At 53.2% G+C, this 14,030-nt stretch overlaps 1 protein-coding gene and 1 pseudogene across 1 annotated transcript; one reads left to right on the top strand and one right to left on the bottom strand.

The window, feature by feature from the left end:
- Window positions 1–13,569, bottom strand: part of LOC136303290 (zinc finger protein 420-like) — a 47,440-nt pseudogene extending 33,871 nt beyond the window's left edge.
- Window positions 743–10,167, top strand: LOC136303364 (class II histocompatibility antigen, B-L beta chain-like). Its single transcript, XM_066207054.1, is given in 6 exon segments — window positions 743–904; window positions 1,401–1,466; window positions 1,469–1,555; window positions 1,558–1,662; window positions 2,100–2,380; window positions 2,949–10,167. Coding segments are annotated over 6 exon segments (1,068 nt in total). The 5' UTR covers window positions 743–819; the 3' UTR covers window positions 3,393–10,167.
- Window positions 13,570–14,030: the final 461 nt, after the last annotated feature.

The raw sequence follows: 14,030 nt of genomic DNA, 5'->3' as shown, positions 1-14,030 counted from the left end.
CCTCACCTTCTTGCGCAGGTAGAAGCCCAGCCCCAGTGCCGGGAAGACCAAGCCCAACCCGAAGCCCCCGATCCCCGTCAGCACCTTGCTGTGGGCAGCGTCCGGCGGCATCTCTGGGGGCCCGCAGGGTCAGCCCGGGCTGCAGCCCCAGGGCTCTGCAGGGCGGGGCTGGGGCTGTCGGGGGCACCGTGGCCAAAGCCTCCCGGGGCTCTGGGCACGGCACGGGCTACAAGGCCACAAGGCCGGGGCTGCTCCGGGCGCTTCCAGTCTGTCCCTCTGCTGTTGGGGGCCGGGTGTGGCCCTTTGTGACACGGGCGGTGTCAGGGCCCTCGGTGATGCGGGGTGCCATTTGCTGTGCCCCGCGCGGCTGCGGGGGCAGGGACAGAGCGGCTTTGGTGGGTGCCCGGCACCGGGCCGGCCTCAGCCCTGGCCACGGGCACCGCCCACATCCCGCGCCGCACCTGCCGACACATTTCTGGCCACACCTGAGCTCCCACCTGCCCCGCAGCCCGGGGTTCCGCCGTGCCCAAAAACCCCCAAAACCACCCAAAAAACCCCGGGGCGGGGCTGCGGCGGCCCGGAACCCGCTCAGCCAATCCCAACACGGGCGGGGCGCGCTGCAGCCAATGAGAGCGCGAGTTGGTGTTTTTGGGCCTCATCACTGGCCGGGTAGAGCCTGGGGAAAATCGGCTCCCAAAAGTGCTCTCGGCCAATCAGAGCGCGCGGCTTTGCTGCTGCTGAGCCCGCGCTGTGTCCGGGCTGGTGCTCCCCGGGCAGCGCGGCTGCTTTGGGGCTGGCGGCCCCTGGCCGGCGCTGGCCATGGGGCGAGTGGCGGCAGCTGGGGCCCGACTGGTGGCACTGGTGGTGCTGGGAGCGCCCCCGGCTGCGGGCGCGGGGCTGTCGGGTGAGCGGGGGGCGGGAGGCGGTGGGGCAGGGGGGGAGAAGGGGGCAAAGGGGGGAGCCCGGAATGGAGCCGGGGGAGGGGGAGTAGGGGACCCCCGAAAGGAAGAGCGTCATGGGCTGAGGGTCGGGGGAAGGTGAGGGAGGGCTGGGAGAGGGTGGGAAAAAGGGGAAAAGGGGAGGGTGGGACACGAAAAGTGAGCGGGAGAGGGCTGGAAATTGGGGGGATTGTGTTTAAAATGTGGGGAAAGGCGGGAAAAGCGCAAATAAGCGGAACGGGACCCCAAAATAGATTTGCGGCGTGGCTGGAGGTGGGAGGGGAAGGGAGAGGGTGTGAAAGGGGAAGTGGGGGGAAGGGTGGGAAAGGGGAAGCCGCAGCGCGGGCAGGAGGGTCCCATGGCGGCCGTGGGGCACAGGGGTGCGGAGTGGGGATCCGGGCTGGCCCCGGAGCTCTGGGGGTGCTGGGGGGGCACCCCCTGACCTGTGTCCTGCACACTCAGCGGTGTTCCAGGAGGTGCATAAGGCCGAGTGTCACTTCATTAACGGCACGGAGAAAGTGAGGTTCGTCACATCTACAACCGGGAGCAGAACACGATATTCGACAGCGACGTGGGGCGCTTCGTGGGCTACACGCCCTGGGGGGAGAAGTGGGCCCGGCATGGAACAGCGACCCGAAATGGATGGAATACATACGGGGTTTTGGGGACAGTTGCTGCCGGCAGAACTACATGATTTGTGCCCCGTTCAGCGTGGAGCGCAAAGGTGAGCGTAGGGCAGAGCGTGTCCCCCGGGGCCCTGCCCTGGCAATGACCCTGGAGTTCCTCAAAACCTCCCTGCGAATCACCCCAGAGGCGTCAGCCCTCCTTGGGACCGTCCCCGGGGACTCCTGTCCATCCCAGTGAAACCCGTGGTCTCCCAGTCCATCCCAGTCCATCCCAGTGTTCCCCCGCGCGTTCATCCCGGCCCCGCGTGGAGATGACGCCTCTCAGCCAATGAGAGCGCGTCTCTCTGATGACTCACCAGTTGCCAGGCAGACTCTCAGCGCCGAGTTCCCCGCGCTGGACTCGGCCTCCCAGCGCCGCGCACTTCATTCCCAGTCCCTCCCCGTCCTTCCCAGTCCATCCCAAGCCCACACCGCCCCTCCCCTCTCTCTCCCAGTTTCCCCCAGCTGATCCCAGTGTGTCCCCGCTCTCTCCCAGTGCCCCCCAGCGTTTCCATCTCGCTGCTGCCCTTCAGCTCCCAGGCCGGCCCCAGAGGCCTGCTGTGCTCCGTGATGGATTTCTACCCCGCCCACATCCAGGTGAGGTGGTTCCAGGGCCAGCAGGAGCTGTCGGGACACGTGGTGGCCACCGACGTGGTCCCCAACGGGGACTGGACCCATCAGCTGCTGGTGCTGCTGGAAACGCGGCCCCGGCACGGGCTCACCTACACGTGCCAAGTGGAGCAGGTCAGCCTGGAGCAGCCCCTGAGCCGGCACTGGGCTACGGGGGAGCCACTGGCCGGGCTGGCAGAGGCACTGGGATGTGCTGGGAGTGACTGGGAGGGAGCTGGGGAGAGGCCGGTGGGAAGTGGGAGAGGGGCTGGGGGGCTGTGGAAGGGCTGGGCAGGAGTTTGGAGGATGCTGGGGAGGATGGGATGGGGTTGCGGGGGTGCTGGTGGGCGCCGGGAGGGAGTTTGGGGGTGCTGGGTGGAACTGGGAGGGATCGGAGTGAGGCTGGAGGGGCTGGGAGGAGCTGGGCGATGGGAAAGAGGGGCTCGGGCTGAGGTTGGTTGTTCTGGGAAGAGACTGGGAGGGGTGTGGGAGAGTCCTGGAGGGGCTGGGAAGGGACTGGGAGAGGGTTTGGAGGTCCTGGGAGGCAAGTGGGAGGGGGTTGTGGGATGCCGAGAGGGACAGGAGGGGCTTTGGTGGGTGGTGGGGAGGCCGGGAAGGGGTTGGGAGGAGGTTTCAGGGGCTCCTGGGTGGGCTGGGGGAAAGCAGGAGGGAACTTGGAGGGGCTTGGGGTGTCTGTGAGAGGTTTTGGGGGGTTCTGAGCCCCACGGCCCCTCCAGAGATGCCGCTGGATGCCGCCCGCAGCAAGATGCTGACGGGGATCGGGGGCTTCATGTTGGGCTCAGTGTTCCTGGCGCTGGGGCTGGGCTTCTACCTGCGCAAGAAGGTGAGGGGGGGTCCCGGGGCTGGTGGCCCCCCATGGCCGGAGCGTGTGCGCTCCCCCCGGGGCCCCCGGCCCGGTGTCACCCCCTTTTCTCTGCCCACAGAGCTCCTGAGCCGCTGGCGGCCGCTGCCCCTCCCCGTGGCCTCGGGCCCGGCCGGGACCCCCCACTCTGTCCCCGTGCTGATTTTTGGGGGGTCGTGTGTCCCCCCAGCCCCGCTGTCACTCTGTCCCTGCCCGGCTGCTCCCAGTGTTCCCAGTAAAGCTTCCCAGTTAGACCCAGTCCCAGTTATGGGGGGGCAGTGGGGAGGGACCTGGGGGCACCCTGTGGGTGGACCATGATTGGCGATGGAGGCAGAACCGTCCTGGGATGGATCGAGAATGGGGAGCCCCATGTGTCCCCCCTATGTCACCCCACTCTCAGACTCCTTGGGAGACACCTGAACCCCAGCACGGCACCCAGCGATCCCCAAAATGTGCAGGGACCCCTCTAAGCCACCAGGGAAATTTGAGGGGGGGGGTGCCCAGGCCGGGCCAAGAGCCCAGAGCTGCCCCAGCCCGACCTACCCCGGCTCCATCCTGGGGATTAGAGAGGAGATGTAGTGCATGCCCCACTGGGTTCCCCAGGGGGACAGAAGGATACAGGGGTTGAATTAAAGTCTTTAGAGAAATTAAAATATATTAAGCCATGTAAATATGAAGTAGAAGTTTAGACTTTAGTTGTAAGTAAACAGACTCTAAGTGCCTTAAGAATTTGCTAGGTAGCCCAGAGCCCTAAGGCCTGGTGATTTGGCTTTACACATAACAAAAACATCGCTCACAGTACTAGATAGAACAGGTACAATTTTTACGTGAATGAGATAGAACCTTTTACATTAATAGAGATGCTATATGCGTAGGTTTTTGTGTAAGGATTGATACCATCCTTCACAGTTTTTTGTAGTTTTATGTACTTTCAAAATTAGCTTTAGACTGGTGTAGAAAGAATGTTTTAGATTTGTGTTCTTAGTTAATTGGAAAACCTATAGATAAGGATATGAATATGCATTTATGGTTTATGGATAAAATCCACTGTTAATGGGGACACCCCTGGAAGCCACCGCCCATGCTCAGCACACAAGGGACCGTGCGGAAGTTGCTGCGCGCCCCGACCCACCACCCAGCCCGTACCGTGCCTCGGAGCCAAAAACATCTCCAGCAGCGTCAGTGCCGCCGTTGTCGCGCCACGTGAATCCCCCTGAACGTGGAAGGGGCCCAGCACATCCGATTCACGTCACCCCAGCGCTGAACCACGCCATGCTGCCGACACCACGCCATGCTGCCGACACCACGCCATGCTGCCGACACCACGCCATGCTGCCGACACCACGCCATGCTGCCGACACCACGCCATCCTGCCGACACCACGCCATCCTGCTGACACCTCGCCATCCTGCCGACACCATGCCATCCTGCCAACACCACGCCATCCTGCCGACACCACGCCATGCTGCCGACACCGCGCCATCCTGCTGACACCACGCCATCCTGCCAACACCACGCCATGCTGCCGACACCACGCCATCCTGCTGACACCACCTGCCGACACCACGCCATCCTGCTGACACCACGCCATCCTGCTGACACCACACCATCCTGCTGACACCACGCCATCCTGCCGACACCACGCCATCCTGCAGACACCACGCCATCCTGCAGACACCACGCCATCCTGCTGACTGTGCCTGCGGTTGTCATCGCCCTCCACATCACCCAAAGTGTCTCCTCACACCCCCTGGGCTGCTCCCACCCTCCCAACCCCAGCACTGGACATGGGCCACAACAATAACGTGTCAACAAGGAGGGGAATGAGGAGGGAACATGACGGGACACCAGGACAAGGCATTGATGGAAGACACCAGAGGGCTGTTATGGATCAGAGGGGAGGCACCAGTGATATTGTTTCAGACAATGATTCGGATTCATCTATCTCAGATATAGCGGACTCAAACTGGGAAAGAGACTTTCTGTCCCCTGACCAGGTACACCGCCCAGCTCTGCCTGAGTCAAGGCACCCTCCGAGAAGGACTCAGCATCTGTCTCTAACAGACTGGGCAGCAGTCAGACGCCAAGCAATCAAAGACAAGGACTTTAATTTGGCTGAAGGACCGCTTTTAGCTTTGCCAGTTACCGATGCCAGAGGGGGTGTCAATCAAGGTGGGAACCACCGAATCATGAATACATTGAAAATGCTGTTTGCAAAGCTCTGCTGTTGACTCAGCTGGTGGGAATCCCTGAAAGGACTTATACAGAAATAAAGCAAGGAACATCAGAGCCATTTCTTACATTCGTAGATTGCCTGATAGATGCAATAGAGAGACAATGCAAGGATGACCTGGCATGTCTTTATCTGCTTCAAAATTTTGCCTTTGTTAATACTAGTGAAGAAAGTAAACAAATAATTAGAGCCTTGCATGATCCACAGCCTTCTATACATCAAATGATCTAGGTTTGTAGAGAAAAAGAAATTTCACCATATATTACAAAGACTATTGCTGCTCTAAAGGTAACACCTCAAGCAGAAGCAAGGGGTGAAAAATCAGTAAAAGCCCTTGAAGTTCTCAGCTCAGCACTTCAGCAAAACAACAAGACATCACAGAATGACAAGAGACTGTGTTTCCGATGTGGGAAGCCTGGACACATATCAAAGTTTTGCAGAGCCAGCACAAAACTCAAACCCACCTTTCTGCTGTCCAAGATGTAAAAAGAAAAGACACCATGCCAAGCAGTGCCACTCCAAACCTCTGTCTAGCATCCCTTCCAGGCTCCTTCAGTCCGGTCGTAGGGAAAGTAGCCACTACCAAACAGAACAATACCTAACTTGTAGTCTGATCTATATTAACAAAACAATCAGAGTTACAGGTCTCCTGGATTCAGGAGCGCAGGTCACAGTGATTTCTCATCTGTGCTGGCCAAGGGGCTGGACTTTGGTGACACCTTTAGATCCTCCTACAGAAACTGGGGGAGTCACCGGATGTCTACAAAGTAGATGCACGATTACAGTTAAAGGACCTGAAGCAGCTATTCGCCCCTTCATTGTACAGAAACTTATCGCAATGGGGAGTAAAGTAGAGTGAAATTTTACTTGGAGTCACTTAGTGTATTTATGTCTGAGTTAAGTTATATTTTAATATTCTGTCAAGATTAATTTCTGTGTGGTTTGGTTTAAGTATAGGCTAAGTATTGGTCAGTTGAATTATGTTGTTTTAAGTTCTGTTAAGTTTGGGCCCTGTTAAATTCAGGTTATTTTTAAGTTTTGACAAGTTTAATTTTTATAGAATTTAGATGATATTAAGTCTATATCCTATTAATTTAAGGTTTTATTACATGTAACTTTTATTAGCTCATATAATTTAAAAATTCTTTCATATAATTTAAAACTCTGTCAAAATTTATTCATATTAAGCACTGTTTGATTTTAGAATTACCTGAAGCTCTGTTAAAATATGCTCATCTTATTTGCAAAGTTTAATTATTTTTAGAGAGAAGACACTTTGACCGAAACAGCTGTGATGAAATATTGGTAAACACCTGTTTGGGGATGGAAGAAGATGCAGTTTACCACATCCTTGGTTTCATGAAAGGTTTTATTGCTTGGTACAATTTCACAAATCCACGTCGTAAGCTGTTTTAGTGGGGTTTTTTGTAGGTCATAAGTATGATAGTTTAGAAAGGTGTTATTTCAACTTCCTAAGATGATTAGTGTTTATGTATTAATTATATAATGTAAATTTGTTAATTTTCCTAACTTACAGCTGATTTTTTTAATATGCTTGAATATCCTTTTTCTAATTATCCAAAAGACATGTGAACTTCAAGATCCTTCCTTTTATTTTTTAACTGTTTAAGCATTTTATAATGTCGATTGTTAAGAGCCTTGTTTTAAAAAATGTATTAAGGGACATCACTCCAGTTTAGAGCTTGAGTCCTGGCCAGACCCTTCACTTTGTCTGGATGGATGTTCTGCCAACAAGCTCCGATGTTTTTTGCATCAAAAATAAATTCAAGTCACTTTCACTTGGCAATTTGACCTTATAAGTAAGACAGCTGGACCGATTTTTGGAGTGCACTTGAGCACCTTGCCAGGGAAAGGGTGTCCTGGTCCTCACTGGAAAAAGATTCTATAAGCTGTTTGCAGACTCTGAGATGATAGTGCAATATTTTAGTAATTAATAATTATCCGATTTCACACGTGTTATCGTTAACAACCATTAATTACGCTTTTCATCTGAAATATTCTTAATTGTTATACCTGAATTTTTCCTGATTGCTATCAGTTCTTAAGAGTCATACATTTTTTCAGAGTACCTATGCACTTATGCAATGTTTGTATTTCCAGGTACCAAATTAAAGCAAACATAAATACATGTGCAGTCTATCAGCTGGTGCAACCCCCTGTATCTACAGGAGCAGTCAACTCATGACAATTGAAGAGCTTGTGATTATAGTAAACAAATCTTATCAAATACTCATTTTTTGAGAAATACAAAATATCCATCTGTCAGTGGATATATCTTTAAGTCCAATTGTACATTGGTACACAGGGAAAATTAAAAGAAAATCATTTAGCTCAGAAATCCAGAGACAGGACAAATTGAAGGTCCACTTCCTCTATTAACTTGGGGCAAAGGGGCTTGCTTCCATTTCTGCAGATTTAGAACCCAGGTGAATTATTCCAACAAAGAATGTGAAGGACATATCAAGCACAGAAAAACACTGACCACTCTGCAGGCAAAGAAGAGAGCACACAGACGTGAACTGTGCAGAGACTCCAGCTTGCACCTGCTGTCGTGTGTTTCAGCCATTGGAGGCTGTGAACTTTGGGATTTAGTGTGGGAATCAGTAGTAATGTAGAACCTTCTGTTGGTCAGCATGGGGATCAATTGTATGCTTTTGCTCTTTTGCTTTGCTTGCTTTTAGTAGCACAGATTTACCCATTGGTCAACCTAGAACAAATATTTGGGTAGCTTTAGCTAATGCTTAAGGTTTAGATACTATGTTTGTCTTACACAACCCCAGAAAAACCATTTTCCACCAGTTTAGTTGGTATACCAGTGGACAACTGGCCAATTCCAAAAGAAATTGATGAAGCCATGCAAGGTATATATATATAGAAACAGCTATATAGGATCTTGGACCCCAGTAGATGAGTGGGATTGGTGGGTTCCTCACCTTCCCAAGGCATCTCTCGAACCTTAAAAATTAGAAATCTTTGGTTCCGTGAAAATGACCTTTTGTGCCAAATTTAATTACACAGGAAAAAAATCAAGCTTTGGTTAAAGATATTTCTCCCTATCATGATATATATAAAAATCAGAGCTTTTGATGTAATCATACTGCTTTAGTGCAGTCTGCAATCAGTAACATTTCCTATCAATTGCCATGACAAATATTTTTATTTGTGATGACAGAACTTAGCCTGCTATCCCAGCACATATTGTAGGTGGACCACGTAGCATTGGAAAACTTACTCTGCTAACACCCAATGTAAATTGGGGCGTTGGCTGAGTAAGGAGTTCAATTTTACTTCTCTTGCATTAAGTAACAGGCACGCAATTTTGTAAAAAAGGGCTGCAATTTTTCTTTTATTAGCACAGGGACATGAATGTGAAGATTTTGAGGGAATGTGTTGTATGAATTTGTCTGATCACTCAGAATCTATCCGCAAAAGCATACAACAACTTAAGGAAGGTGTATCAAAAATTGGAGTTAATGATGGTGAGATAAATAAGCCCTACCCCAGAAATGACTGAAGTTGTGGTTCAGTATTCCATGTTGCTGTGTTCCAGGTTGTCAGTTCAGTGTTCTGTGTTGGCAGTTCAGTGTCCCCGGTAACCCCCTGTAAGTGTTTCCCTTTCCGTCCAGTCACGGTCAGGCCCTGCTGCTCCCCAGGATGGTGACAGGACGTGAATGCAAATCAGCCACCGGCACAACACCATCCTGACAGAAAAATTCTGACAGACAATGAGTCAATGCTTGGAATAGAAAACCAAAGAGCACATGTTGCAGTCGGGAAAGAGGGGCATCATCCCCCAGCTTTGCCCTCCCCGCCATGACCAGCATGAGACTGACCCAGAGAGACACCCCTGGACTTTCGAGCCAACAGCGACTCCGGGTGTTCCCGCGAGGACAGAAGTCCCGGCTCTGCCTGCATTGCACTCCAGTGGGAAGAGCTGCACACCTCCTCCCCCGAGTCGCTTCTGGGAGCAGCGGCGGTGTGCGCGCGACCCGTCGGGCCCCCACCCTGAGCTGATTCCAATAAGGGTGTTAAAAAAGAGGAAAGGTCTCCTGCCCTGTTTTTATCAATGGGACTTGGTTAGATAGCCTGTTTGATGGAGGGAATTTGACATCATGGATGAAAAGATTTCTAAAAATGGGATTGCACATTTAAGCGAATCATGATGCCTTGTTTGCTCCAATGCACTCAACAAAAAATTAACAAAGCTATTAAGGGAATCTACATGAATCAACAAGGAGATGTCGAAGTGCACCCCCCCCCCCCCCCCCCGGGTTCTCCAGGGAGGGAGAAAGATACAGGGATTGAATTAAAGCCTTTAGAGAAATTAAAATATATTAAACCACATAAATATGTAGTTTAGACTTTAGTTTTAAGTAAACAGACTCTAAGTGCCTTAAGAATTTGCTGGCTAGCATGTTGTGGTGCATGTTTCTCCCAGTGGTTTGTACCTGAGTTCCCCACCGTTCTTCCCGGAGCTGGTTCAGCCCTAAGGTCGTTCCCTCCCTTTTTCTATCTAGCAAGTTAATCCTACCCCTTCCTCCAGAACCCTCTCTGTCAAGCCCTGGTTGTCCCAACCCCTTGCCGTGCCCCCTCCCTGCAATTCCCCTAATCCTCGAAGCCCTATTAGTCAGTTCAAATTGTATCCACCCCCTCTACCACCCCATTGGTTGTGGGCTTTGAAAGTCCCTCCCTGCACTCCTGCCCTGTTGAATTCTGATTGGTCATGCTGTTGTGTCCACCCACTGTTCCACCCCTGTTTAAAAACCGTGTTCACTCCTGCTGGCAGCTCTCCTCAGCTCCTGAACCCTTCAGCAATAAACCTACCCTGCTGGAACCTCAGACCGAGAGCCTTCGTCTCCTCCTTTACCTGGTCCTCAATGCCGTCTGGCACAGGGTCCTAGAGCTGGTGGCTCTAAGGTTCTGCCCGTGGCAAGGCTAATGCCAGGGCAGTTCCCCACTCCTGGCGCAGCACGGCTGTGCCCCCTGGAGCCAGTGGGACACCGGTGACTGAGGGCGTGCGTCACTAGCACAGAGCCCAGAGCCCTAAGGCCTGGTGATTTGGCTTTAGACATAACAAAAACATCGCTCACAGAACTAGACAGAAAAGGTACAATTTTTACATGAGTGAGATAGAACCTTTTACGTTAATAGATACGTTATATGATAGAACCTTTTATGTTAATAGATATGCTATATGCCTTTGTGTAAGGATTGATACCATCCTTCCCAGTTTTAAATACTTTCAAAATTAAGTTTAGATTGGTGTAGAAAGAATGTTTTAGAATTGTGTTCTTATTTAACTGGAAAACCTATAGATAAGGATATGAATATGCATTTATGGTTCATGGATAAAAATCCTGTTTCGGGGGCAATGGCATCGACTCATCGATTCTTCAATGACGGATCCATCCTCCTGCCATCTACAACAAGAGACAACGGGGCTCTGCCAGGGAGCCGTGGCCAGGGGGCCGTGGCCAGGACTTTGTCAGGTATCACCACTTGGGGGGTGCAGCTGCTGCTGCCGCTGTTACAGCTGAAGCCTTTGCTGCTGCGGCCACTGCTGCAGAGAACGCTGCTCGCAACGGGACTCTGGGCCAGGAATCTGCCTTTTCCTTCTGGCTGGGAGCCCCTGTCAATCTGCCTTCCCCCCGTGGCTGGGATTCCTTGTTAGTAAGTTATTGCCCCCGAGGTTGGAACTGTCTGTTAACCTGCTTCTACGCCCCACTGGGACTTTAAGTATTGCAACTTTTAGTAAGACTACATACTTAGGACTCCTGCTTTTTGGATCGATGCATTTATATAATAAACAACTCGTAATAACCAGAAAATGTTCTTGGCCATTTAAGACCCTATACCCACGAACAGCTTGACAGAGTAGGACCCCTCCCAAAGCAATCTGGTGGTCCCAACCCCTCCCCCACTCTTTTGGGGTCCCAGGCCCCCCATTTCCCCCACTCTTCCACCTCTTCCCCACTGCCCCCCAATCCCCCACCACCATCTCCCCATGCTTGGTTCTAGGGGTTCCAGGCCCTTCCTGCTCAGTCTGGGGGTCCCATCCCCCCTTTCCCTGAATTCAGGCAGCTCCTGGCAGCTTTTTTTCTGGGAGGAATCCCTGAGTTTGGGATTTTTGGGGTGCAGTTGTTAGGGGGGACAGCTCTGACTGGCTTTCCCCTCCCTTTTGTGGCCTCTCAGCTGCCCACGACACCCTGGGAGTGCTGGGATTTCCCTCCTGGGGACAAGGACGTTCATTCCTTTCCAGGAGCCCAATGCCCGGCTGGGGGTCCAGGTCAGGAGGTCCTTGAGCAGCTGCCCCAGAACCTCCACCAGGGTCTCCCAACGCAGCCGGAGCCGCTGGGCCTGGGGTCCCCAAAGCCCTCAGCAAGCCCCAAGGCCCTCCCAGGAACCCTCAACTCCCTCAAACCCAGCATCCCCCACAGCCCCTGCAAGTTCCCCCCATGGCACCGGCCATGGCCATGTCCCCACTTGCCACTGGCCACGTCCCACCATGTCCTCACCCATGGCTGCCTCCCCACCGTGTCTCCATCCTTGTCATTGTCCCCCACGTCTCCATCTGTGCCCGTGTCCCCTCATGTCCCCATGAATGGCCACGTCACCCTCCATGTCCATGTGTCCCAAAGTCACTCCCCATGTCTTATGTCCCCAGCCATGTCTTAGTTCAACGTCTTTATTTTTACCCCACTGTTGGACATTTAAAAGGCATGAAGAGAAATGAAAAGCAAATCAAGGCCAAAAGAAAAGGATATTCCTGTCTGTGCCAGCTGAGGATCCACATGCTTGGGTGGGAGGGAAGAACCTTTTTTGGAGCAGTTTCCACCCCACTGCCTCCACAGTCATGGTCTTTGCCCCAGTTCATCACCATTTGTCTGTGGAAAACACCCATGGGCAACAGGAAAGCAAAATCGTGGAATCCTGACACTGGAAATTACCTCCAAGACCATCCAGCATTCCTTGATGCCCCCAGAAGATAGGACTGAGCACAAAAGATTTTCTGGGGTTGAAAGTCAACAAATCCGCTCTCCCCAAGGAATTCCCAATGTCGGTCTGTGTCCCGATGGATGTTCCTGCCCCTGTGTTCATCCAGGTGCCCACAGGGAGACAGGAAGATGTGGAGCCCCCTCAGCCACATCTCTTCCCAACACAGATCACCAGGACCACGGATCACCAGGGCTCTGCCCAACGGGGGTCACTGGGGATCATCCAACGCCGATCCTCCCATGGGGGATGGAGCTGGAGCAGCGCACGAAGCTCTTCCCGCACTCGGGCACTCGCAGGGCTTCCCTTAGTGCTGCCTCCGTTGGTGTCTGGTCACTTTAGATCTGTCTGAGAAGCTCTCCCCACACTCAGGACACTTGCAGGGCCTCTCCCCGGTGTGGATGCGCCGGTGGACAGTGAGGTGTGAGTTGCGGTTGAAGCCCTTCCCGCAGTCGGGGCAGCGGAAGGGCCTCTCATCCGTGTGAATCCGCTGATGTAAGAGGAGAGTGGAGCTCCTTGCAAACCTCTTCCCACACTGGAGACACTCGTAGGGCCTCTCCCAGCTGTGGATGCGCTGGTGTTTTCTCAGGTCGGAGCACAATCCAAAGCTCTTCCCACATTCCAAGCAGGTGTAGGGCCCTTCCCCCGTGTGGATCACTGGGTGCTGGGCGAGACTGGAGCTGTCTCTGAAGCTCCTCCCACATTCCCCACACACGTATGGTTTTTCCCCACTGTGGATCATCTGGTGTTTCCACAGGGTAGAGCTGTCTCTGAAGCTGTTCCCACATTCCCCACACTCGTAGGGTTTTTCCCCAGTGTGGATCATCTGGTGTTTCCACAGGGCGGAGCTGTTCCTGAAGCTGTTCCCACACTCCCCACACTTGTAGGGTTTTTCCCCAGTGTGGATCCTCTCATGTCTCCTCAGGTTACTGCTGTGGCTGAAGCTCTTCCCACATTCCCCACACTCATAGGGCCGTTCCCCACTGTGGATCCTCTGGTGCCGGATCAGGTGGCAGCTGTAGCTGAAACCCTTCCCACATTCCAGGCACTTGTGGGGCTTCTCCCCTCCATGAGGCTTCTCCACCAGCTCTGAGCTCCGGCTGGATCTCCGGCCGCCCTCCTGGCACAGGGCAGGTCTTTCCTCCTCGCAGCTCCCTGGGCTGGGTTTGCAGCCCCTCCTCCTGCGGGATGTCCTGGGCTTTTCCTCCTTCTCCATCTGGGCACTCCTTGGGAATGACAGATCCTGGTTTAGGGAGAAAACAAGAGGAGAGCACCTTAGGCTGGGGGTTCCTCCTTGCCCAAGTTATTCTCAAAAAGTCAGCGGGCACCTTGTGTCTGTGAAAATCTCCAAAACACCAAGATTCAGCCTAGAAGTCCTCCAAACATCGACACAGATCAAAAACTCCCCACACATCGAGACTCAGACAAAAACTTTTCCACAATATAAAGATTCAGCCCCTCGCAAAACCTCCCCCCTCCCACCTCCCCAAATTCCCCTCGCGGGGGCGCTGGGGCCGAGGGCAGGGCGCACGTGGGGTCCGGGGGGCACCGCTGGGACCTGCGGGTCTGCCTGGCAACTGGTGAGTCATCAGCGCCGCGCGCTCCCATTGGCTGAGCCTGCCCGAGGGGTGGGGCTGCAGCAACGGGGGACACCCTGCTCCAGGGGGGATGTCCCGCAAACGGGGAACCCCCATGAAAGGGAGAAGAGG

The sequence above is a fragment of the Chamaea fasciata genome, unplaced genomic scaffold (assembly GCF_029207755.1).
Source record: "Chamaea fasciata isolate MVZ Bird 193981 ecotype frontalis unplaced genomic scaffold, bChaFas1.0.hap1 SCAF_32, whole genome shotgun sequence".
Taxonomy (NCBI): Eukaryota; Metazoa; Chordata; class Aves; order Passeriformes; family Sylviidae; genus Chamaea; species Chamaea fasciata.
This window is presented reverse-complemented; position numbering and strand designations above follow the sequence as displayed.